General features: G+C 41.9%; 1 protein-coding gene across 1 annotated transcript; it reads right to left on the minus strand.

The window, feature by feature from the left end:
• Positions 1-1,723: 1,723 nt before the first annotated feature.
• Positions 1,724-26,373, minus strand: LOC128323185 (protein dachsous-like). The gene is made up of 4 exons (XM_053245904.1): positions 23,694-26,373; positions 7,964-9,063; positions 2,204-4,552; positions 1,724-1,744 (listed from the first exon to the last, which is right to left on the minus strand). Exons 1-4 carry the CDS (start codon positions 26,191-26,193, stop codon positions 1,724-1,726), a joined length of 5,970 nt encoding a protein of 1,989 aa, XP_053101879.1. The 5' UTR covers positions 26,194-26,373.
• Positions 26,374-26,387: the final 14 nt, after the last annotated feature.

Below are 26,387 nucleotides of genomic sequence, written 5' to 3' on the forward strand. Positions count from 1 at the left end.
TGCATGCAAGCTTCTTACTTTTCAGGTAAAAGGTAAAGTGTTCCATCAAGTTGATTTCGACTCCTGGCACCCACAGAGCCCTGTGGTTTTCTTTGATAGAATACAGGAGGGGTTTGCCATTGCCTCCTCCCGCATCGTATGAGATGATGCTTTTCAGCATCTTCCTATATCGCTGCTGCCTGATATAGTAGCAGCGGGGATCTGAACTGGCAACCTTCTGCTTGTTAGTCAAGCATTTCCTCGCTGAGCCTATCTATCTATCTATCTATCTATTTATTTATTTAGCATTTTTATACCCCGCTCTTCCTCCAAGGAGCCCAGAGCAGTGGATTACATACTTAGGTTTCTCCTCACAACAACCCTGTGAAGTAGGTTAGGCTGAGAGAAAAGTGACTGGCCCAGAGTCACCCAGCAAGTATCATGGCTGAATGGGGATTTGAACTCGGGTCTCCCCAGTCCTAGTCCAGCACTCTAACCACTAAACCACGCTGGCTCCTTAAGGTGACACTTACTTCTCAGACTCCACTTCAAATATATATTAAATGAGATCCTAACCTATTTCAACTTTAATATTCCTACCACAACTATCCTTCTCCCGCACCATCCTAAGCCCAACTGACTAAACTGACACATCTCAATAGCTCTTTCCCCTCATATTCCACTCTCTTCACATCCTTCCCCTCCCTCTGGCCTCAGCATTCCATGCCCCAATACCATAAACATACATTTGACCATCATCAGATAACTGAGCAACCACCCCGTTGGACCTTTGTATGATTTTGCCTATTAGAAAAACGAGTTAAGACCAAACAAATAAATGTAAAAGAGCAAATTGTATCAAATGTCAAATTACTGAATTGAAACAACGTTCGTAAAACAACAACAAAACACACAAGAGGCTACATAGTGCCTCCGAGGTCATTTCTGTCTACCCATGGATATGAGGATTTAACCCTTTTTATGCTGATTTTTTTCCAGGTATACTGCGGTCGGGTAGATGAAACTGTGGGTGCTGGACCTGCCATTAACGAAGTTATCCTGTATTCTGGAGTCTTATCTCTGTCAAAAGGACTGAAAACAATTATCATCTAAAGGTGATACTATCCAAAAAGGTATAAAACATGTCAAATTACAAGTGATCTACCTGTTGTCATTGGAATCCCTGTCTTGAAATCTTATGACCAATAACCTTTGAGGCACAAGATGTTTAGGAGTAATTACTACTTTAGGAATCATATTACTTTAGAAATATCTGGAGCACTGTCATTCATTTTAAGAACCTTGATCTATGTCTTGCAATATGTTTCTTTCTAATCCATCTTCATCCCTTACCTGTGTTATAAAACCAAAATCCTTTTTTGCCTCAGTGTTCAAATCAATGTTCGCCATCACTCCATTTCCTTCTAGTCTATATTTCCAAGACCTCTTATAGTGAGAAATCTGAGACAGAGAAGATATCTTCCTAGATGCTTTTCAATAGAGTTATTTCACACATTCACTTGCAACACACACTGTCCTTTGGCTTTTGAAAACATGAAGCAGCCTAATCCTGAGTCAGGCCGATGGTCCATCTTGCCCAGTGCTGCCTTTATGGCTGGCATCGGTTCTATAGATTCTCAGGCAGAGAGAGGGCTTTCCCAGCCCTGCAACCTGAAATACTTTAAGAAGACTTGCTGCATATTGAACCTAGGACCTGGATACAAAATACATTCTCTACCAAATCCTACCCACTCTCCACATAGGTCTGTGGTGAGAGAGAATAGAAAGCTTGAACTTAACGGATACCCACAGGTTGCAAAACTGAAATGCCAGTACAATTCATACTCCCTGAGTCAAATAATGGTAAATAAAGATACTGGCTGAGATCCTAATGCTGCACTTATACAACAGTGTTGTGCTAGCACAAGGCTCTTGCACTTGCTAGTTGGACTAAGTCTGGTGCCTGCATTTCAGGCTAGTGTTATATAACAAGGTACGCAACCTGTAGTGCACTTTGTAGATTATAGTTGGAACTTTTACACAAGAACACAGTTCTGAAAATCCCTGTGTGTATGCCCTGCTATGTGATGTTCTTGCACTAGCACAACTTTCTTCAAATGCAGCATTAGTCAGAATATCAGCCAATGTCTATATTATAAACGGGGGGGGGGGGACTAACTCTATTTACTTCAAAAATAAAATAGACATTTTGAAATGTACATACCTCATGGACTGCTGCCTCCTCCTGAACAGTGTTAGAATCACCAATGATTAATAAAGGATCTGGCTTATCAGAAGCCTGCTGCAGTGTCAGGGTATTGGTACAACTTCCAATTGGGGGAAAAATCTGGCTTTTTCGAGACCCTGAAGTCAATGAAACCTCCTGGCAATAAGACTGAAGAAATGCTCTAACTCCATCGATGCCCACAAATTGTGAAACTGGAACTCCACCGAAATTCACACTTGCAGAGCCATACAGTTGAGAATTCCTCCAGTTGTGCAACTTGATGACTAGTAAAACAAGAAGGAAGATGAAGAACAAGCAGGAGACAAAAGCCACAGCAATCACCAGGTAGAAAGTGAGGTTGGGCTGTGGATCAGGAAGAGTTGAGATACTACTCAAATCAGTCAATAACTCAGGAATGCTGTCAGCCAGCACCACAGTGACTGTGACTGAGGTGGACAGAGGTGGCTGCCCATTGTCCTTGACTAAAACCACCAAGCTTTGCTTGAAGGCATCTTTTTCCAGAAAAAAACGGGCTGTCCTGATTTCTCCAGTGTGGAGTCCCACAGTGAAGAGCCCTGGCTCTGTGGCTTTGATCAGCTGGTAAGACAGCCAGGCATTCTGGGCTGAATCTGCATCCACAGCCACAACCTTTGTGACCAGGTAACTTGTTTCAGAGGAGCGAGGGGCCAATTCTACTCCAGTGGAGCCATCGGTGGGAGGGGAGGGGTATAAGATTTCTGGAGCATTGTCATTCTGATCCTGGATAAAGAGAGTCACTGAGACATTGGAGCTGAGTGGTGGGGAGCCTCCATCCTGGGCCCTTACCTGGAATCGAATCTCCTGAAACTCTTCATAATCAAAAGAGTGCAAGGCATAGATAACTCCAGTCTCTGAGTTAATGGAGAGATAGGAAGAAAGAAGGGATTCAGTCATCTGGTCTTCAATGATGGAATAACTTAATCGGGAATTCTCTTCCCAATCCGGATCCTTTGCTTTAACGGAAAAAATTGAAGCTCCTCTGAGATTATTTTCCAGAACATAAGACATGTAGGCTGACTCTACAAAAAGGGGAGGATTGTCATTTGTGTCTAGAATCTGGAGTGAAATAAAAGCAGACACAGAGAGTGGTGGTGTCCCGTGATCAGTAGCTGTAATAGTGATATTGTAAACTGCCACCTGCTCCCTGTCAAGGTTGTTGCGTGTCACTAAACTATAAAAGTTTTCAACGGATTTCTTTAGCTGGAAAGGGAGTATGCTGGGAATTGAGCATGTGACTTCTCCATTGAGTCCTGAATCTTGATCTTGTACATTTAGAAGGGCAATAACTGTTCCTGTTGGTGAATTCTCATGGATGGTATTGATGGAAAATGTTATTGCTAATTCGGGTGCATTGTCATTCAGATCCATAACAATAATCACAACTTTTGACCAATCACTCAGTCCTCCTCCATCCTCGGCTTTCACCTGAAATTCATATAAAGGTGATTCTTCATAATCAAGGTTCCCCATTAGTATTATTGCACCAGTTGTTGAATTTAAAAGAAATATTGTAGAATCTTTCTCTGTGATTTTTTTGAATGAGTATTTTATCTCTCCATTTAGTCCTTCATCCAGATCAGTGGCTGTTATACTTACCACACTGGATCCTTTAGGAATGTTCTCCTTGACACTTACTTCATAAGCTTGTTGAGTAAAAACTGGTGCATTATCATTTGCATCAAGAACAATGACCTGGATTTGAGAAGTGGCAGATCTGATTGGATCACCACCATCAGTAGCTGTGAGGATTAGATCATAACCTAATTGCTCCTCTCTGTCCAGAGATTTTTCCAACACCAACTCAGCATGTCTGGCACCATTTTCTTCCTTTTGTACATCTAGAGAAAAATGGCTACTGCCTGTGAGTTGGTAGCTCTGTACAGAATTAATACCCAGATCTGGATCTTGAGCTTCAGGAAGAGGAAACCGGGATCCAGGTGCAGATGCCTCGCCAATTTTCAGTTTCTGTTTCTCTAATGAGAACTTTGGAGCATTGTCATTGATATCAGTAATTTTTACTTCAACTCTATAGATCTCTAGCTTGCTCTCAATAATAACTTGAAAAGTTAAAATGCAGCTCTCTGCCATTCCACAGATTTCCTCTCTGTCTATTCTCTCAGATATTTGTAAATTACCACTGTTGAAGTTCAAAGCAAAATGCTGAATCGTACCTGTCCTGGTAACAATCCGGAGTCCATGGTCTGAAAAGTGCTTTCCATCTATTCCTAGATCCTTTGCAATATTCCCCACAAAGGAGCCTTTTTGCATTTCCTCAGGAATGGCATAGTTGATCTGCCCAGCAACTGCCTTCCAAACAAACACCATTATGAGGCACTGCAGGATTCCCACTGTACAGCTCCCCAGCCTCTGAGTTTCTTCCATTCCCATGCTGCAGAAGAAATGCCACTGGTTCTGGCTCAAAAGCTTGTGTGTTTGCAGTTAATATTATTTAAAGTGAAGGTTTCCTCTGTCACACTCCCTGCAATGCCTGTGCAAGTATGATCTCTCTCAGTTATTTTGTGCTTAAAGAACTGAAAGGCTTGGTCTCCAAGTGTGTTTCTCAGCCAGACTGGTGAACAGTGGCACCCAGAGTCTCAACTTGAAAACTGCAGAGGATGTTTTACTATATTGACAATATTTTACGTTCCATTATAAAAATCTTTCCATTAAATATGGCAAAATACAAGTCTGAATTTCGGCCAATCAGTAAAAATTGCAAAAAAAGTTTTTGTCCTAACACCAAGAAATATGCCATCATATAACTTTTTATTGGTTTGGTCACTGTAAGGATATTTATACAGATGTTTTGTCATGTACAGACCTCCCCACATAAATGAGTATGAACAACATTTATATGTGATCTCTATACATAAACTAGAACTGAAGTCTCAGAGGCATCAGTCTTTAGATGCCTTGACAGACTCATTCTGTCAACTACTCATTCTGATATTCCATACTAGAATACGCCTGTATCCTGGTCCAGTGGATGGATCCATAGCCCATTGAAGTGACCAGATAGTTTGTTATTAATCTAATGGTTTCATCCTATCAATAGCTCAAATAATGAGTCCCGCCCCCCCGCCAGATCTGGATCTGGACTGTGGGTACAAATAAAACTATGTATCCTATATAATAAAACCCTAAGGTACCTGCGTCCGTGTCTCTGGCAGGTGTTCTGCGCATGCGTGGCGTGCGCGGACGCAGCAACGGAAACTACGCACACAACTGCGTGCGCACATAGTTACCGTCTCTGCATCATAGGTCCGCGTAGCAACCCGTTAAACCTGCAAACAGTTCTACACAACTCTTCTAGCGCCCGTTAATGTCATGGGCTTAATGTCTAGTTGTATATAATTGTCTCATAATGTTTGCTTAAAAGTATTGATTGTCCATTCAGTAGAGCATCTTATTTTCATTCTAAAGGAAACATTCAGGGAATATATCAGGGAACATATCACTATAGTATCTCAGCAGCATCATTTAGTAATAATGTATGGAGAAAATACATACATATTGTCCCTTTGTATTTATAAAAATATAAAGCAACAATATATATGTTAAATAAATATTTAAATCTCCTAGTCCAGAAGGGCAATTGATCAACATTAACCTTTTATCAGATTTTGAATTTACCATCTCACTTTTAGTGTCTGGTTGTAGCTGATTTTGATTTTGTCCAAGTAATTTCAGTAGTACCCAAAGATGTATTGTAAATACTCAAAAAAAGGAGAATGAAAAAGTGTCCGTTTTAATATCAACTTGATAAGAAGCTCCCAGGGTCAAAGTCTTCACAGGAATCAAAGGCTAAATTAAGACTACACCTACATTTGGGAGATGAGTCATTAGACATTTTGTGCTAGTGTTACCCAAGCAGCACTAATGGACCAGAACATCAAGGGACCACACAACATCTCCTCACCAGCAATGTGAGGAGATGCTCCTCACCAGCCAATATAACACATATCTCCTCCAGTAATCACTTCAAAATGTACAAATTTAAGTGTGTTAGGAACCTCAGACCAATGTTCTTCCACTCCTCCTACAAATATGTGCAAATGAATGGTACCTACTGCAGATAAGAGAAATATATAATAATTGCTTCATTCATTCATACCAAGGAGCCACAAAGTTCAGCTAGCTAACCGTGGGAAGCACACAAACTGCACATGAAGGTATCTACCACTCCCTGTTGTTTGTCCCACCAACAGTTGGAATGCAGGCAAGGAGCTCATTTCCAGGGATACAGTTTGCAAACAGGAGTGCACATCAATGCAGTAGGATTTTAGTGGTACGTCTTTTAAAAAAAAGTGCAATCCAAAATTAAAAATAGGAATAGTAACAGAATTGTTACTCTTGGTGGTGGAGAGAAGGTTTAGGAGGAAAGACAATGAGGTCGTACAAATGGCTTCCTTTTCTCAGAGCAGGAGAGCGTTCCTGCCTTCCCCCACATGAACAACGCTGCCACCACGCACGCCATGCCACACTCCCAGATGAGCACCGCTGTGGTGAGTAGCATGGCATTCTGGAGGCCAGGAAACACGGCATGGCCTCCAGAAATCCCACAATGCACCGTACAAGGAGTGCAGTGCATTAGAGGATTTCCCCATGAGCAAGGTGCTCTAGACACCTCGCCCTGTGTCTGCATGGTATCTACCACATCTGCACACACCCCCTCTTACCCCAGTCAAGCCTGGGGGAGAACCCCAGGCTTCCCAGGAGGGTAGCATCAGGGTTGGCTTCGATCCCAGTACTTCACATTCAGGTAGAGCTGCACAAGCCTGGGTAGGTCTGCTCATGTGAACAGCCTTATGAAGTTCTATCTTTTGTATTGCATTTAAGTAGGTGCTAAGTGATCCAGAAAGAAATAGTAGGGGAAAATATGGGACTGAAGGGGAGAAAAATCATTTAGAATTATAGAATTTCATTCCCTTGCAAGAGAAACTCTGTGGCAAGCTTGCGATCAATAAACCTTGCTGGCATAACTTCCTGTGTTTGCTGATCGTTTCAAGAACAATCAATCTTACCATGTAACAAGTCCACCATGTAACATCAAAATGTGGTTCAACCATTATAAGATTTTCTGAATTCTGTTCTCATGATTTCTCACTTCCTCTTAGAAGTTGCAATACATTGAGCTGGAGATTTCAAAAAGATATTAAAACGCATTCCAAATCTTTTTATTGAGTCTTGATTGTTAACTCAGGCATGTTTCCAACAGGACTCAAATTCTGCTAATCATGTTTGTGAGCAGCTGGTAATGACAAATATCATTGCAACCCTTCTAAAAATGTTTGTGCTGGTACAAGCTCTGCTGACACTACAGATTATAAGCATATCAGGAGGTAGTATCCAAGTTTTCAATACAATTTATCTACAAGGAACAGGATGAAAAGTGATTTTCAATTTGTGATTTGGCTTTGCCAATCTATTGTCAAAAAGTATAATTAATATGACCTAGATGGATCATAATATCCATTTGAATCATTCAAGCGCTTTATTCACCAGCTTATTCCAACAAACGTAGTTACAAAAATACAGTGGATGATTCAGAATACTTTATCGCCACACATTTTTACTTCAAGAAACATAAAAAGGATCCATGTATAACAGAAATTTCATTTAATCAGGTTTTAGAAAATGAAAACAATATATCAGGAGCAGAGAACTAATTCAGTTAACTTTAAAATAAATCAGAAGTATTGAAATAGACATGCTTACCTCATGGACTGCTGCCTCCTCCTGAGGGGCATTCGAATCACCTATGATTAAGAATTGATCTGGTTTAGTAGAAGCCTGCTGTGTTGTCAGGGTATTGGTACAGCTTCCAATTGGGAATAAAATCTGGCTTTTTTGAGAGCCCGAAGTCAATGAAACCTCCTGGCAATAAGACTGAAGAAATGCTCGGACTCCATCAATGCCCACAAACTGTGAAACTGGAACTCCGCTGAAATTCACACTTGCAGAGTCGCACAGTTGAGAATTTCTCCACTTGTGCAACCTGATAGCAAGTAACACAAGGAGGAAGATGAAGAACAAGCAGGAGACAAAAGCCACAGCAATTACCAGGTAGAAGGTGAGGTCTGACTGTGGATCAGGAAGAACCAAGGCACTGCTCAAATCAGTCAATATCTCAGGGATGCTGTCAGCCAGCACAACAGTGACAGTGACTGAGGCGGAGAGAGGCGGCTGCCCATTGTCCTTCACCAAAACCACCAGGCTTTGCTTGAGGGCATCCTTCTCCAGAAAGAAACGGGCTGTCCTGATCTCTCCAGTGTGGAGTCCCACAGTGAAGAGCCCTGGCTCTGTGGCCTTGATCAGCTGGTAGGAGAGCCAGGCATTCTGGCCAGAGTCCACATCCACGGCCACCACCTTAGTGACCAGGTAACCTGGCTCAGAGGAGCAAGGGGCCAGTTCTACTCCAGTGGAGCCATCCATGGGAGGGGAAGGATACAGGATTTCTGGAGCATTGTCATTCTGATCGAGGATGAAGAGAGTCACTGAGACGTTGGAGCTGAGTGGCGGGGAACCTCCATCCTGAGCCTTGACCTGGAAGTTAATCTCTTGGAACTCTTCATAATCAAATGAGTGCAGTGCATAAACAACTCCAGTTTCAGAATTAATTGAAAGGTAGGAGGAGATAATAAAGTCATTGATGCCTCTTTCAGTGATGGAAAATGTGACTGTGGCATTTTCCATAGAGTCAGGGTCACTTGCTTTCATGGAGCAAACAGATGCACCTCTGGGGTTGTTCTCAGTTAAATAATACATATATTGTGTCCTATTGAAGACTGGTGCATTATCATTTACATCTGAAATTTCTATGAAGAACATTGCAGTGGCTGACAATGGTGGGTTCCCTCTGTCTGTAGCAGTAATGGTTACATTATAATTTGATATCTTTTCTCTATCAAGGGCTCTGTCAGTCTTCAAATGATAATAGTTATCCAATGTCTTCTCTAAATGGAAGGGAACGGTTGTAGGAATGGAGCATATGACCTCTCCATTTTCACCCAAATCTCTGTCTTGTATGTTCAGTAGAGCAACCACAGTTCCTGGAGAACGTCCTTCACTGATTGAATTAAAAAGTGTAGTGATGGTTATCCTGGGGACATTGTCATTAATGTCAATAAGCATGATCAATACTTTAGCCCTGTCTGAGAGACCTCCACTGTCCTTTGCTTGGACTTCTATTTCATGTAATGCATTTTCTTCATAGTCCAGCTTGCCTGTTGTCAATATTTCTCCACTTTCAGAGTTTATTTGGAATAGTTGCAAGGCACTCTCTTTTATTTTTAGGAATGAATAAGTTACCTTAGAATTTGTTGTTTCATCTGCATCTGTAGCATTTACAGTCAGCAGCAGAGAACCTATAGGAACACTTTCGAAAACATTCACTTGATAAACAGGCTGGTTGAAAATGGGTGCATTATCATTTGCATCCAGAACTATTACACGGATCTGCAGAGTGCCAGATTTGGCTGGATGTCCACCATCATTAGCCGTTAGGGTTAGAAAGTGCACAGCTTCTTCTTCCCTGTCCAAGGGTTTCTCTAGCACCAGCTCTGGATACTTGTCCCTATCAGATCTCCTCTGCAGATTCAGAGAGAAATGTTTGCTGTTGCTTAGATGATAGTTCTGAAGAGAATAGTCACCAAAGTCAGAATCCTGAGCTTCTTGCAAGGGGAAATGGGTCCCTACAATTGTCATTTCACTTATCTTTAGATCCAGGTGCTCCTGCTTGAAAGTTGGAACGTTGTCGTTTATATCTGTGATTTCAATTTCAACATTGAATATCTTCACTTTATCCTCAACAAGGACTTCCAAGCTTAAAATGCACTTCTCCACCCACCCACAGATTTCATCTCTATCTATTCTTTCCGAGACATATAAATGACCATTCTGAACATTCAAGGCAAAATATTGAAGCATACCTTCAGAAATGATGCGGACTTTGTTGTCTAATAAATCCAGTCCCAGGTCTTCTGCAATATTTCCCACAAAAGAGCCTTTCTGGACTTCCTCAGGAACTGAATAATGAATTTGCCCATAATTTGTCTGCCAAATGGCAATCAAAGTAAGCCAAAGTGAACCACTGCACAGTTGAGGTTTCTGAGCATCTACCATTTCAAGCTTTCTAGGATTACTTCTGCACTGGGAACTTCTTTTTCTTGCTTGTTCCAGAGAATACTTTGATGAACAATTCTTTTTCACTGCGAGTGTGTGCCTTCCATTGCTGCCTTGCCAGTATTGAGTAAGATCAACACTAGGGAGCTCATTGTGGATCTTTCATTTCACTGTGCCTTCTCATTGGTAAACAGCGGCACCCAGAGTCTCAGTCAAAAATTGCAAGGACTGAGTAATATATGTAATTTCATTTCTGTGGCAGTTGTTAACTTTCTGTACCAAGAAAACTCTAATTTTAATGTATTTACTTTCTGTATTCTTTTCAAAGAGAACTCTGCTTAAACCACAAATTGTCAATAAACTCTACTATTAGTGCCAAGTTAAGTAGTTAATTTTCATGAAATTTAAATTTAAATTTTAAATTTTTATTTTAAAAAGTATATAATAGTGATTAAATTTATCTACTGCTTTTAACATATATTTGATAAATCTGAAGTGCAGTAAATGTAATATTATATTCTTTGAATGAAGTTTTTGTATGCATGCTTTCAGTTAAAGACAAAGATAACTAATTAAAAAGACATTATTATACTAGGATACCTCAATTTAACTGGCTGGCATCAAGACTAAATTACTCCTGAGTAATCTTATTTAAATTAAATAGTCCTTTAGAGTAACTCCTGAGTAGTGCTATTGAGTAACTTGGTCTGGATGTCAGCCAATGTGTATACCTTAAAGGTAAAGTGTGCCGTCGAGTCGGTTGTCTTTGGTAAAATACAGGAGAGGTTTCCCATTGCCATCTCCCGTGCAGTATGAGATGATGCCTTTCAGCATCTTCCTATATCACTGCTGCCCAATATAGGTGTTTCCCATAGTATGGAAAACATACCAGCGGGGATTTGAAACAGCAGCCTCTGGCTTGCTAATCAAGTTATTTCCCTTCTGCGCCCAGCTTACAAAAACTTTATTTCAGTCAGTTCAAGTTGCTCCCTGATCTTTTCCTTCCTGGCCCATTCAATGTCTTAGTTCAGCTATTTTAAATGAACACCTACTTATTTATGCATGCTATTCTTTATCACAAGCAACTTCTAGAAATAACAAATATTTCTGCTTTTATAGCCCTGAAAACCTCTACCCAGTTAGACTCAATGAGCTGGATTTAAAAGGTAGGCAGTATATTTCACTCACATACCTGATGAAGAGATGAGAACAGAATATGGCTTGAACTAGAGCAACAATGTTACCAATTAAAATGGCTGATCTTGCAACAATAAGGGACTATTTTAACTGCCAGACTCCCTTCAAATTCTTTATGCACACATGTATCAAGATGGAAGGTGGGGGACAGAGCGTTCATCTAGACTCCAAGCCTCAGATCAATCAGTACTGACGTTTCTTGCTATTCTTTGTCCATACATATTTCAAATGTATCAAGGAGGTTTCACCAGTGTTATCACCACCACCATCACCCTTCAGCCAGTAAGCCTTGGTGGAAAGGCTCAATGCATGATCCATCATTGCTCAAGGGCACCTCCTGTTCCAGGTTCCCTTAAACCGGTAAGCCAGTAAGCTCCACCCCTCAGATACCATGAGAATGCTGACCAATTTCTCCTACTGTAGATCCTTTTCTCTCCCTCAGTACCCTGCTAACTGAGCAAAAAGGCACCTTTTAAAAGTGGTGATTCTTTTTATTTAGCAAGGGGACAACAACTGGCCCTATCCATTCCCAGCACAGCAGTTCTCCAGTGGCTGATGCTGGGGTCTTTATTATTATTATTTCTTGTTTACACAGTCAGACAGGTGTTATTGACTGGTTTGTTTTATCCAGACATCGAGTCCTTCCCAAGGACCTGAGATGCCAGAATTTTATTGTCAATTGTTATAGATATCGTCGCAGAATATAGGCTGTTCCCAGTAAAGCTGCTTTTTGTAATTGGCTGATGGTGATTTCTGTGGCCCCTATGGTGTTGAGGTGCTCTTCAAGGTCTTTTGGAATTGCACGTAGGATGCCAATTACCACAGGGATTATTTTGGTCTTTTTCTGCCACAGCCTTTCAATTTCAATTTGTAGATCTTTGTATTTTGTGATTTTTTCTATTTCTTTTTCTTCTATTCTGCTATCCCCTGGTATTGCTATGTCAATTATTTTGACTTGTTTTTCTTCCTTATCGACTACAGTGATATCTGGTGTATTGTGTGGCAGATGTTTGTCTGTTTGTAGTCAGAAGTCCCATAATATTTTTACATCTTCATTTTCTTCAACTTTTTCCATTTTATGGTCCCACCAATTTTTGGCTAAAGGTAGCTTGTATTTTTTGCAGATGTTCCAGTGTATCATCCCTGCTCCTTTGTCATGCCTTTGTTTGTAGTCAGTCTGTGCGATCTTTTTCCAGCAGCTGATTAGGTGGTCTACTGTTTCATCTGCTTCTTTACAAAGTGGGCACTTGCTGTTTGTTGTTGATTTTTCGACTTTTGCTCTTATTGCATTTGTTCTTAGTGCCTGTTCTTGCGCAGCCAGTATTAAACCCTCTGTTTCTTTCTTCAAGTTGCCATTCTTAAGCCATTGCCAGGTCTTGGTGATGTTTGAACTTGAGGATTTTTCTAACTCTCCTGATGTATTCACTTCCAATTTTTCTTTTAACTTCAGTGTGTGCAATGTTATCAGCCTGGAGAATGCCCAGGTATTTGTAATGTTCTTTCTCTTCCAGGTTCTTGATCTTGCTTCCATTGGGAAGTTCTATTCCTTCTGTTTTTGTTATTTTCCCTCTTTTCATTATTAATGCAGTACACTTGTCTAGTCCAAACTCCATTGCTATATCGCTACTGAATATACGGACAGTGTTTAGCAGTGATTTGATTTCTGACTGGGACTTTCTATACAACTTCAGATTGTCCATGTACAGCAGATGGTTGATTTTACTTGATGTTTTAGACGTTTGGTATCCGAGGCCTGTTTTGTTTAGTAGTTGTGAAAGTGGGGTCATGGCGATTACAAACAACATAGGGGATAGTGAGTCCCCTTGGAAAATGCCTCTTCTAATGCTAACCTGTCCAAGTGTCTCGCCATTGATTGTTAACTGTGTACTCCACATGCTCATTGCTTTTTAAAAATAAATATCTGAATGTTTTTGCTGACACCAGTTGTTTCTAAACATTTTAGTATCCATGTGTGAGGCAATGAATCGAAGGCTTTCTTGTAGTCAATCCATGTAACACTTAGATTGGTTTTTCTTCTCTTGCAATTTTCTAAAATCATTTTGTCAATCAGCAGCTGGTCTTTTGTGCCTCTGGTGTTCGGGCAATTTCCTTTCTGTTCAACTGGGAGCTGTTTGTTAGTGTTGCATCACTTCATCTGCTATTATTCCAGTTAATAATTTGAACATGGTTGGCAGACAGGTTATCGGTCTATAATTACTTGGAACTGCACCTTTTGCTGGGTCTTTCATGATGAGATGAGTTTTCCCAGTTGTTAGCTATTGTTCAATATCACCTCCTTGCAAAATGTGATTGAACTGTTTTGATAGTTGTTTATGAAGGCTTGTTAGGTGTTTAAGCCAAAAGCCATGCAGTTCATCGTCGCCTGGCGCAGTCCAATTTTTAATGTTCTTTGCTCTTTCACTTATTAATTCTGGTGTTATTATTAGATCTTGCATTTGTTGGTTACATTTTTTGACCTCTTTCATCCAGCCTGCTTTTTTATTATAATCTATTGGATTGTCCCATAATTTCCCCCAGAATTGCACTGTTTCTTCTTTATTTGGTGTTTCTAGGTTTCTTGCAGTTTCTCCTTCTATGCTTTGGTAGAAACATCTCTGATTCGACTAGAATTGGAGAATCTGCCTGTGTTGTGTAGTTCTGGCTTCATATCTGCTAATCTTCTTTGACACTGCTGTTATTTGCTGCTTTATTATTTCCAGGACTTCTCTAATTTTCCTTGAATCGAGGTGGTATTTTTGGATCAGATACTGTTTGGTGTTTTCATTCTTCAGCTTCTTGCCTTTCATATCTTTCAATTTACTAGCATCTGATCTAAGCCTGGAGATTTTATTTTCTAATCTAATCTTCCATTTAGGTGATGTACTACTTTCTTTTTTGACAGGTCCATTGATCTTATATCCGAGCTCTTGTGTTGTTATTGTTGCTGCACTGTACATTAGTTGGTTTGTTTCTTGCAAATTCTTGGTTGTTATTTCTGCAAGTGCAGCATTGACATCTTTTAATGCCTGGGCAAGTTGTTTTTTGGCAACTGTTTTAGAGCTGGAAGTCGAACCCTGGTGGTTGTTTGGTTCATGTGCTCAGTAATTTTTTTGCTTTAGTTCTTGTTGCTTTTCTGTTAAACAGCATTCGGGGTTTTGAGGTGAAGACAAAGGGGAGGTTGCCTGGTTTTGATTTCGAAACAGTTCAGCAACAGTGGTATCCTCTATTTCCAACACCTCCTCCACCTGCGCCTGAGCAACTGCTTCAGTTGGTGGTAATTCTTCTTCCATATCTTGAGCCTGTGTTGCTCTTTGCAGTTCTTCCAGCTCAACTCCTGTGAATATTTTATTTCTTATTATGAATCTTCTCTGGTCTGCTAGTCTTTGTTCTGTTATTTCTGTATCTGGATGCTTCTCTTTCCAAATTTGGTACATTCTTGTTAAATAACCTCTTCTAGTTGGACTAGACTTGTAATAGCAGATCATTATTTCCTTGTTGGCATTTTCCGTATTTTTTTTCGGTTAAGCGACGTTTCTTCCAGTAACTTTGCTGTCTTCAGCCCTGGTTGCTCAACTGAAGATCCTGAGTCCTGTTGCCCACTTGCCACCAGATGTCCAGGGACTCCAGCACCTGGCGCGGTCCTTGTTGACCCGGGCGACGACCGATCCGGTATAGATTTATTAAAGTTACGTCTCACCATATTGTTGATGGGAGAGGCACTCTTTGTCTGGCTCCTCTGGTGAGACCTGTCCAGTATGGTTGGACCTCTGGCATAGCTCTCACCTTCCTCAGAGCACGCAAGCCCCACAACCACGCCAAGGTAGTGCCTCACTGGGGCATTATTATTATTATTATTATTATTATTATTATTATTATTTTAAATGTTTTTTGACATTTTGTATTTTATGTTTCTTTTTTAGACTGTGAGCCCTTTGGGCACAAGGAGCCATTTTATTTATTTATTTATAGCTATGTAAACTGCTTTGGGAACTTTTGTTGAAAAACAATATTTTACTTATTCCTTATTATGTTTTTACTGTAGTAAAAACAATATTTTACTGTATTAAAAGGAATGAAGTAACCAAAATTCAAAATAAGCTCTTCCGTATCTGAAATCAATCAGAGCAAGCAAAAACAACTTTATTCCTCCAGCCAATCAGGGAATATGAACAACAACAAAAAATACTACATAGCCTCAGTGGGCAACTTGCTAATTTAGCAATGCTTGAAAGAGAGCAAGTGGATAGGCTGTTGTGCTAGTTGAGAATGATTTCCAAGGGATCGTGGCTGCTGTAAATAGGTATGGCTACACTGGTTTCTATTGACTGGGCTTCAGGATGCCTGGGTCAAGGTCTGGCTTGGCTCTACTCCATGCTTTCCCCTTGCACTCCTTTCCTTTAAGAGGTGAGAGCAAAAGCAACCCCGCACACATACCTTTAGCAATCCAGGATCCAGTGAAGATTTACATTTTATCTGATTTTAGTTTTATTTATTGATGCCAGTGTAATGTAATATGCCTAAGTCCAAGTACCAGGGGGTCTAGCTGATACCATACACACACACTGTTAGGCACACCGTCCTTCTGCGAGTGCCTCTCTCCAAGCACAGGAGGGCTGCTGATGCCATATCAGGAAATCCCCATGTATAAAATAGCATAATGGTTGAGGAGGTTACAGTCTGGTCCAGACTGGCCCCCTAGTTTTAAAGGCTAAAATCCATTTTAGAGCTCATACCAGTTTAACACCTTGGCTTCGCTAAGTTATGGATCTGATTATACCCTCTTTCTTTCTGTCTTTCTGACTGACTGACTGACTGACTCCTTTTAATGGAAATAATAATGCTGTGTTGTGCACTACAATCTAGTTTGAATCTTACAGTCAGAATGGTTGTGAGCAACTTTGTAATGGAAACAAGTGCCTTTAAAAAAAACCTAATCCATACAATCACAGATATAATGAGGTGAAACAATGAGGCTATTCACACACACAGCCTAGCCCAGGCTAAGGCAGCCCAGACTGGGCTAGGATGTGCGTGTGAAAGGCCCAGACCGATCCCAATCCCAGCACTGCTCCCACACCTAGCCCCACTTTTGAACACGGCATTTAGCCAAGGTTAAGTGAACCTGTGGTTTGCTTACCCTCGGCCGGCAATCGTGTGCATGGTTGCCACCAGGTTAAACAGCTCCTCCGGGCTCGCTGCCACTTCTACCAGTGAGCTGGGGGTGGGGAGAGCGGCCGTGCTTATGGTGTGGGGCACCCTGGGATGAGGGAGGGGGAAGTCCTCCTGTTCTCAGCTCTGGCCCTCGGGGCCTTTTTTGCGGGCCCAGAGGTAAGAATATCCTGCTGCAACAGCGGGAGCCATGAAGAGCTCTTGTTCTGTCCTGCTGACCACCAGCAGCAGCTGAATGAAGTTGGCTTCTTAAGAGCAGATTTCCCCACCCTTGGCCGGAGCCCACTGATATCATCTCCCTTTCCCCTCGCCTTTCCCCCTGATTCCAACTCTCTCCTTCCTCACATTTATTATTTTTATTTTATTTTAATGTAATAATTAATATGCTGAAAATTGACCTCAGCCCCTGCATATCAAGTCATGGTTGGTTCCGGCCCACTGAGGCATTGAGTTGTGCACCCCTGTTCTAGGATCTGGTCACCTCAGCTAACTGAAAGCAATTGTTTCTTTCCTATCTTCTGTCCTGGACCATTAAGGTTGTGGTGAGCTGGTGATGATCCATAAAATAAGTGTATGTGTTATTGTATGTATACGTGTACACAAGTGTATGTGTCTGACCATTTTTTTCCTGCAGATTAATTCGACAAGGAGGACTTGGTTGTTATTTCACTTTACTCCTGTAGTGGTAAATGGCCATGACCAGCAGTGAAGCTTAAAGTTAATATTGCAATTTGTTACAATGGTTTACTGGAGCTCAAAGTAGCCCACTATGATTTATTTGCAAAGCATTTCATGAATAATAATATTGTATTCATTCTGATTTTGATTGGAGAATAAGTTCAGAGGTTCCTTTAGTTCAATCTAGTCTTTCATTTGGATTTATTTCACATTGCAGCCTAAGGGTGCTGACAGGGCCTCTTCTGGTTCACCAACTTCCTAGTGTGCTCAATCTTTGCTCATCATGGCTAATATTTAGCTGAGAGGGAGTGGTCAATTGGGATTGATTGATTGATTGATTGATTGATTGATTAAGTGCCATCAAGTTGGTGTCAACTCTTAGGGACCACATAGATAGATTCTCTCCAGGATGATCTGTCTTCAACTTGGCCTTTAAGGTCTCTCAGTGGTGCATTCATTGCTGTCTTAATCGAGTCCCTCCACCTTGCTGATGGTAGTCCTCTTCTTCTCTTTCCTTCAACTTTTCCCAGCATTATGGACTTCTCAAGGTTTTAGGAGGTGATAAATGCCTCCTTTTGAAAAGTGGAAAGCCCTAGCCACTTGAAGGAGGTAGCTGTGAAACCATTACTTAAAAAGTCCCCTGTATCCAAGCCAAAGGTCATTACCTTTCCAAGCATTGGTCAGTTGTTCTTCCAGTCTTGATGAGATTCTTGAGCAGGTGGTGGCTCTAGTCACCCCTGGATGAAATGGACTATCTGAACCCATTTCCACCTGAATCCTGATCCAATTTTGGAACTGCTTTTATCATCCTAGTGGACAGCCTGCATCAAGACATAAACACTCAGAGTGCAATCCTTTTGATTGCCAGGAACCTCTCAATGGCTTGTGAGACCACAGTATCCTTCCAGATTGTCTGTCAAAGATGGGAATTGGGGTCACTGTGCTCTCGTATTTCCATTGTTGCTTGATGTTTGATTCTAGGAGATGGTGTTGGGGAATTCTGCTCCATCCTGTGGCATTTATGCTGTAGGGTAACAAAGGGTTCCATCTTGTCTTCTGTGCTATTTCAACATTGGCATGAAATTGTTAAAGGAGGCTGTCTGGAGATGTGATGCCATCAATATGCTGGTGACACCCACCTTTATTTCTCTTTTACGTCTAGTGCAAGTGACATGATGGATGTTCTGAATAGGTGTTTGGAGTCAGTAGTGGGCCAGGTATGAACTAAGAATCCGAAGCTCAATCCAGAAAAGATGGAGGTTTGGTTGGAGGTTGAAAAAGGTGATTAGGCAATTGGTGTTCAGCTTTTTAAAGAGGAAGTTGCATTTCCTCTTAAAGATCAGGTTCATCGCTTGGGAGTGCTATTATATCTAGCCTTGCAGATGAAAACCAACATGGCATCTCAGGCATAGTTTTGGTTGGTGCACCAGCCCTCCCTGGGGGAGGGGGGGGAACCACAATTATTCAAACCTGGTAATATCTAGGTTGTTTACTGTCTGTGATGCATTTTATGTAGGGTTAACTATGAAGACTGCTCAGAAAGTTTAATTGGTTTAGAATACATTTTCCTGGTTAGTAATTGGGATCTGGAGATTATATTATATTTTGTCACCAGTGCTTAAGGATGTTTATTGGCTATCAGTTTGTTTTCAGGCAGTATTCCAAGGATTAGTTTTGACCATTACAACCCTAAATGGTCTAAGACAGGTATCTTTGAAGGATTCTTGATTCTTGTTCCTGCCAAAGAGGACATGGTAGGCAAGACTATGTTACTTGACTGACAAATGCTTTCCTTTTTATGTGTCCTTTCCCTTCCCTCTCTTTGCTCCATTCTGCTTCCTCTTTTCATTTCTTCTCCTCTCCTTCATTGTTCTATGGAGGCATTGTCCTGGGTGTCCTCAAATTGAGAGGTGATTGCTGGAGAGAAGGAGTACTTTTCCACCATAGCACCCAAACATTAGAATAACTCTTCTAACTCTATTCATCATTAATATTTTAGGCTTTTTGGTGGTTCTAACTTGTGGTAGCATTTGATTAGTATTTAATGAGGCACTTCACACGACACATGTTAAGCACCTTAGAGGGTTCTGTGGAGAGAGAGGGCTTAGCCCACTCTCCCCACAGTTGAGCAGCCACTCATAGCTGAGCAGCTGTATCGGCCACCCACACAGCTGCCGGCTCCATCATGGAGTTGGCAGGGGCTGCGGGGATCGGGGGCCTCGTGGTCCCCGGAAGTTCCAGGATGCCCCACGTGAGTGCACAGGGTATCCTGGAGAGACCCATGAGCCCAGGAAGCTGCTTGCAGCCTCCCGGTCGGGGGTCTACTCATGCGTCGCCACGTGCCAACACACAAGCAGAAAAATGAGGTTAATGGAGCACTTGCTTCATTAACCTCATTTAAGAAGAGAAGGAATTAGGCGGGCTAGCCACCCTAGGAGCACTGGGATCACCTGCTAATCCAGTGGTTCCCATGATCCCTGGAAAGCGGGTTAAGCTCCCTTAGCCCACTTTCCAGGGAACATGGGAATAGCCTCAATTTGTGTTGTCCTTGGCTGCAAAGAAAGAAGGAAAAACAAGGAACATTTTACTTTGAGATTCATACCCCCCTCTTTTTCAATCTGTTTTTAACCATATTATTTTTTAAATTCTAAATTAGGTAGTCAATAAGACTCTATTAAAATTTTGTATCTTTTTCCTGTAGCAGGACCAATGAATTAACAAGAACAATGAAGTGCTTTATCTTCTTTAGGAGGTATCATTTTTAAAGTACATGTACCCATATTTCATTATGACGTCTCCTCTTCCCACACAAACCTCATGATATTGACAACAGTTTGCCAGATGTACCCTCTGAACTTAGAGAGCCTCTTCTCACAACCAGTGAGAAGGGCTAGAGACTGGGCTGTGGGGAAGGCTGGTTAAACCTACCTTCCCCACAGACCCACCTTGGGCGGGTGGATTGCCTGCCCAGACGAGCACCAGCTCCTGCCAGTAACTACTAGGGTTGGGGTGCCAGGATGTGCTGCCCCACGTTGTCCCCCCAGAGCTCCAATAATGCAGCATGCGAGTGGGATCCCCCTCCCACCCCAGTCTGGCAGTTGTGGCTACAAGCAGCCGTGGCTGACACACAATTGTCAAAACAAGGTTAGGAGAGCAATTGCTCCTAACCCTCTCCTAACCCTCTCCTAATTGCTCTCCTAACCCTGTTTTGAGGGGAGGCTCCACAAGTGGGTTTGCCGCTGTGGTGCCACTGGAATTGGACGTGCATCCGGATTGGTTCACGTGCGCATGCAAAACCATGCTGGGCTCCCTTAGCCTGGTTTTGCACACACATGTGAATAGTCTCAGAGATTCCCATCTTCCTATGTTCCCATTATAATGGCATGATTCCCTACAGGGTATAATCATTTGTTTTATCCAAAGCAATAAAGCTGTTAGTTGAGTTGCCCCATGATATAATTCAGTGGGGCTATTCTCACGATCAGCCAAAATCGGGCTAGGAGAGCCTAGCCCGATTTTGTCTGATCATGTAAACCACCAGGCTCTCAGGTGAGCCCAGTGGCTTACACGCGACTAGCCCACTTTTTTAGCCCTCCCCAAAGCCCTGGTTTGCAGAGCGAGCGCTCCACAAACCCAGGCTTTCCAATCATGAGTAGCCACGGTGCGGCTCCATGCCGTGGCTACTCACGAGTAGAACCCCAACGGGGAGGCGAAAAGCCGCCTCCCAGCTCTGGGGGTCTCCCCAGAATGCCCTGCGTGCTTGCGCAGGGCATACTGGAGCTTCCAGGGGCCATGCAGCCTCCGAGCTCCCCAGGCCCTGCCAGCTCCCTCACGGAGCCAGTAATCATGTAGGCAGCCGATCTGGCCGCCCAGGGCTCCCTCCCCGCTCGTGTGTGGGGAGAACGGGCTTAGCCCGCTCTCCCCGTGCACACGCCAAAACTGGGTCTCACTGATTGTGAGACCTGGCTCAGTATTTGGCATCTTTGCAATCCATTGAACCCTACAGGCAGTCTCCCAACCGCTACCCCTATTTAATAGCTTTATTGTATGGCCTATGGCTGTAATAAATTGATTGATTGATTGATTGAATAGCTTTATTGTTATTACAATAACTTGATTGTTATTACAAATGTTGTATAGTAGTTGAAGCAATCGTAATACAGCAGTATTGTCCCAGAATGAAATATGATAGAATATCTGCAGCATGTAATGGAAGCCCATAACACATATTTTAAGTGTTGAACCAGCCTTTAAAAGTGTTTATTTTGAAGTAAGTTTTCATTCATGAGGGTCTTCTTCATTTCTTCATAGCAATAAGGAAAATATGATATGGTCAATGAGAGGACCCCAGGCAGGGGGACATATGTGGCTGCCCCTCCCTGAATGAGCCCACCTCCTTGCTGTTCTCACTGGTGCCTACTCGCTTGCCTCCTCTCTCTAAATCCAACACACACTGATGCCCAGAGGGAGAGGGAAGGTTGCCCTATTGGGCTTCTCCCTGCCCCTCCTACTCACGATGGGATACGACAAGGCAAAAATGGTCATCAAACAGAGGATTTCGGACACTGAGTGCCAGGATGACCTAGGCAGGGCTCCAGCCTTCCTGTCCTCAGAGTCTCAGATCTGCTGCCTCTCCTGCTGCATATGTGTCACAGTTGGAAATCCCAAGCCACCTCAGGGCTTTCACCCTTGCCCATCATCATGCCCTCACCTCCGCTGTTTTAGAAGGCAAATACAACATGATTCCTATTACGGAAAGACTTTGCCCCTGTGACACTGGGGAGCTCAAAGCTACAGAGCATGCACTCCTCTCTTGCTCCTTTCATAGAGATGATCGGGACAAGCTTATACTCCCTTTACTCCTCAAGTACCCTGGCCACCCTAATCAAGCCTACACCAGGATGCTGCGCTCGGATGAAGACACGGGCCTTCATGTACAACACTGCCAAGCTTTGCACGGCAGCGTGTCAGATCTGCTGGGCCCTGATTGCCAGTTCATAATCATGTTTCAGCCTTGTATTGCTTCTAACTATTGACTATTCTACTTGTCCGCTCGGCACTCCCAGTTATTTTATTATATATATATAGCTGCCCTGTTTTTATATTCCAAATATTTTATATATCCTTTCAAGATAGATGCTTACAATTTCGAATATAATCTTAGTGACTTTATAGTTTTGCCTCTCCCTATCCTTATCTTGCTATTCCTAATTTGAGCTGTAGTTGTAGTTTTATAGGTTATTGGGCATCTTTAATGTAATATGCTCCTACCGCTTTGTAATTTGTTTTATATTTATTTTTTAGCCACTTTGTTTCTATATTCTAAATATTTTACATATTCTTTTAAAGATAGATGCTTACTACTTTGAATATAATTTTTGTGATTATAAAGCTTTGCCTTTCTTATCCTTATCGTGCTACACCTATTTTGAATTGTAGTAGTAGTTTTATAGCATCTCTATAGTAATTTTACTGTAATATGCTTTTATCGCTTTGCTATTTGTTTTATCTTAATGTAATATCTCATAATTTGCTATCTTACGGTGGTCCTGGATCGTAATAAAGATGATTGATTGAGTGATTGATTGATTGATTGAGAAGGAAGTTCCTGTCACTTCTGCCAAGAGAGAGCAGGTGAACAGACCACAGCAGCACAGAGAAACAACAGGGTCAGGGGGCTCTAGGAGTTAGCAGCGGGCATCTTGCTGAAGCATGGAGCTGAGCAGGTGCCCGACAGTACTTATTTTTGGCCTTGTATATGAGAGCTGAAATAACTACTCACCAAGAGCAAAGGCCCACTCACCAGGGTTTTAGTTCAACAAATCCAGCCCACCAACAAACCCATCTGCAGTATTCTGGGAATACTGTAACAGGACCTCTGGACAGAAAAGGCTCATTCTGTTATACCTAAACATATAAATTACTTTCCTGAATGACACTCAGGCAAACTCTCTATTTTGCAGAGTGGATGAGTAAAAATAAGAATGAGAACATTAAAAAGCCACTCACTTTTTCCCTTTCAAGAATGTAAAGTAGCTGCTATTTCCTGCCACATTGTTGGGACCAGTGGCTGAAGCATTATAAATTAATTTGCAAACCCACTTGGCACAACCACCATTCAAAAACCACAATTAAGCACCTTACAACTCAGTACACATAGACAGATTTACTCATTACCTCTACATAGACATTTTCCTTATATTTACTCAACAAATTCAGCTTGCTTGTATTCTGAATATCATACAATTTCATCACTTAAGAACTTAATAAATAATGAAACTCACCTGCAGAGAGTTCTGTTTTTCTTTTTCAGTGCTTGATTCTTCTAGAGTTACTAATTTATCAGGAGCCTGCTGAGGTGTAAGAGTATCTGTACAGCTTCCAATAGGAAAAAAAAATTGACTCTTTTGGGAGCAAGTGGTTAATGAACCCTCATGGCAGTAAGAATGAAGAAAAGCACGGACTCCATCGATGCCCACAAACTGTGAAACTGGAACTCCACTGAATTGCACACTTCCTGAGTCAAACAGGTGTGAGTTTTTCAACCTGTAAAGTCTGAGAGCCAACAATACAAGAAGGAAGGTGAAAAACAAGCAGGAGACAAAAGCCACAGCAATTACCAGGTAGAAGGTGAGGTCAGACTGGGGATCATCTATAGGAGCTGAGATGCTGCTCACATCAGAGAGGCTTTCAGGGATGCTGTCAGCCAGCACCACAGTGACAGTGACTGAGGCGGAGAGAGGCGGCTGCCCATTGTCCTTCACCAAAACCACCAGGCTTTGCTTGAGGGCATCCTTCTCCAGAAAGAAACGGGCTGTCCTGATCTCTCCAGTATGGAGTCCCACAGTGAAGAGCCCGGGCTCTGTGGCCTTGATCAGCTGGTAGGAGAGCCAAGCATTCTGGCCAGAATCTGCATCCACGGCCACCACCTTAGTGACCAGGTAGCCTGGCTCAGAGGAGCGAGGGGCCAGTTCCACTCCAGTGGAGCCATCCGTGGGAGGGGAAGGATACAGGATTTCTGGGCCATTGTCATTTTGATCGAGGATGAAGAGAGTCACTGAGACGTTGGAGCTGAGTGGCGGGGAGCCTCCATCCTGTGCTTTGACCTGGAATTGGATCTCATGACATTCTTCATAATCAAAGGTGCTCAAGGCATAGACAACTCCTGTCTCTGAGTTAATAGAGAGACAGGAAGAAAGAAAAGAGTCTGTGACTACCAACTTATGCAAACTTACCTGGGAGAAGGTCTCATTGTATTCAGTGGCACCTGAGTAGACCTGCCTAGGACTGATCTGCATAATGTTTTTTTCAATAATGGAATAAATTATTCTGCCATTTTCTCCGCGGTCATGGTCGTGTGCCTTTAAAATTGTAATCAAATCACCTTTTTTGTTGTTCTCCTCGATATAAAAAATGAAGGATGTAGTTTTAAAGGTGGGTGGGTTGTCATTTTCATCCAATATTTCTAATGGGAAGTATGCAGTTGCTGAGAGAGGAGGACTTCCTTGGTCACTTGCTGTGATTGTGATGTTATAATGCAAGACCTTCTCCCTGTCCAGAACACTAGCAATCTCTAGACTATAATAACTGTCAAACGATTTCTTCAATAGAAATGGAAGATTTGCTGGTATGGAACATGTGACCTCTCCATTTTCCCCATCATCTCTATCATTTATATTTATAAGGGCTATTACACTTCCTGGAGGAGAGCTTTCCACAACCTTGCTAAGAAGTGGCGTAATTGTGATCTCTGGTGAATTATCATTGGCATCCATTATTCTGATAACAACTCTGGCACGAGTAGACAATCCAGCTACATCTTGGGCTTGAACTTCCATTTCATATAATTTAGAATCTTCAAAGTCTATATTCCCAATGACTGATATTTGTCCTGTAGCAGAATCCAAGTGGAATATTTTGGAAGCTTTTTCTGAAAATTTTCTAAATGAATAGCTTACCTTTGAATTTATTTCCTCATCCAGGTCAGTTGCATTCAGCGTTAGCACTTGGGACCCTTTAAGGATATTTTCCACAATATTCACTTCATAAAGAGATGTGCTAAAAACTGGGGCATTGTCATTTGCATCTGCAACAGCAACATAGATTTGTACCGTACCAGATCTGACTGGTTCTCCTCCATCCGCAGCTGTGAGAATCAGTTGATGTCTTTTCTCTTCTTCATGATCTAATAATTCTTTAAGGACCATTTCTGCATACCTGACTCCATCAACTCCAGTTTGTATATCCAGAGAAAAGTGTTTGTTGCTGCTAAGATGGTAGCTCTGGAGAGAATTAGTTCCCAGATCTGGATCCTGGGCATCTGGTAAAAGAAAATGTGCCCCCAGACCTGTGTTTTCCAAGATTTTGAACTCCAGCTCTTCCACAGGGAAACTGGGTGAATTGTCATTAATATCTGCTATTTCAACTTGAGTAGTAAAAAACTTCATCTTATCCTTGACAAAAATCTCAAAATTTAACAAGCATCTCTCCATCTGGTGGCAAATCTGCTCCCTATCAATGACTTCATTGATAAACAAATGACCATTTCTCAAATCAAGCACAAAATATTGCTTCATACCTCTGGAAATTATCTGGACATCCCCACTTGATAACTCCTTTATATTCAAATTAAGATCCTTTGCAATATCTCCAACAAAAGAGCCTTTCTCCATTTCCTCAGGAATTACATAACGCAGTTGCCCAGAAGCTGACTCCCAGACAATGACCAATACAAAGCAAAGTAGAATTCTCTTCCGGTAGCATAGTTTCCTTCCAGCCATTTCCAGACAGACACTATATATATATATATATATATATATATATAAAAGGGACAGGGATGCTACAAAAACACCCCCCCAAAACTGCCTAAATTATTCCTGTTACCCATCCAGAGCTAGAGAATGTGGGTCTGAAATTTGTTCTCTGCTGAATGACAGAAGAGCTGCACTGGGCTGGGCTGACTGGATTACTGTTC

This window comes from Hemicordylus capensis, chromosome 4, assembly GCF_027244095.1.
Source record: "Hemicordylus capensis ecotype Gifberg chromosome 4, rHemCap1.1.pri, whole genome shotgun sequence".
Taxonomy (NCBI): Eukaryota; Metazoa; Chordata; class Lepidosauria; order Squamata; family Cordylidae; genus Hemicordylus; species Hemicordylus capensis.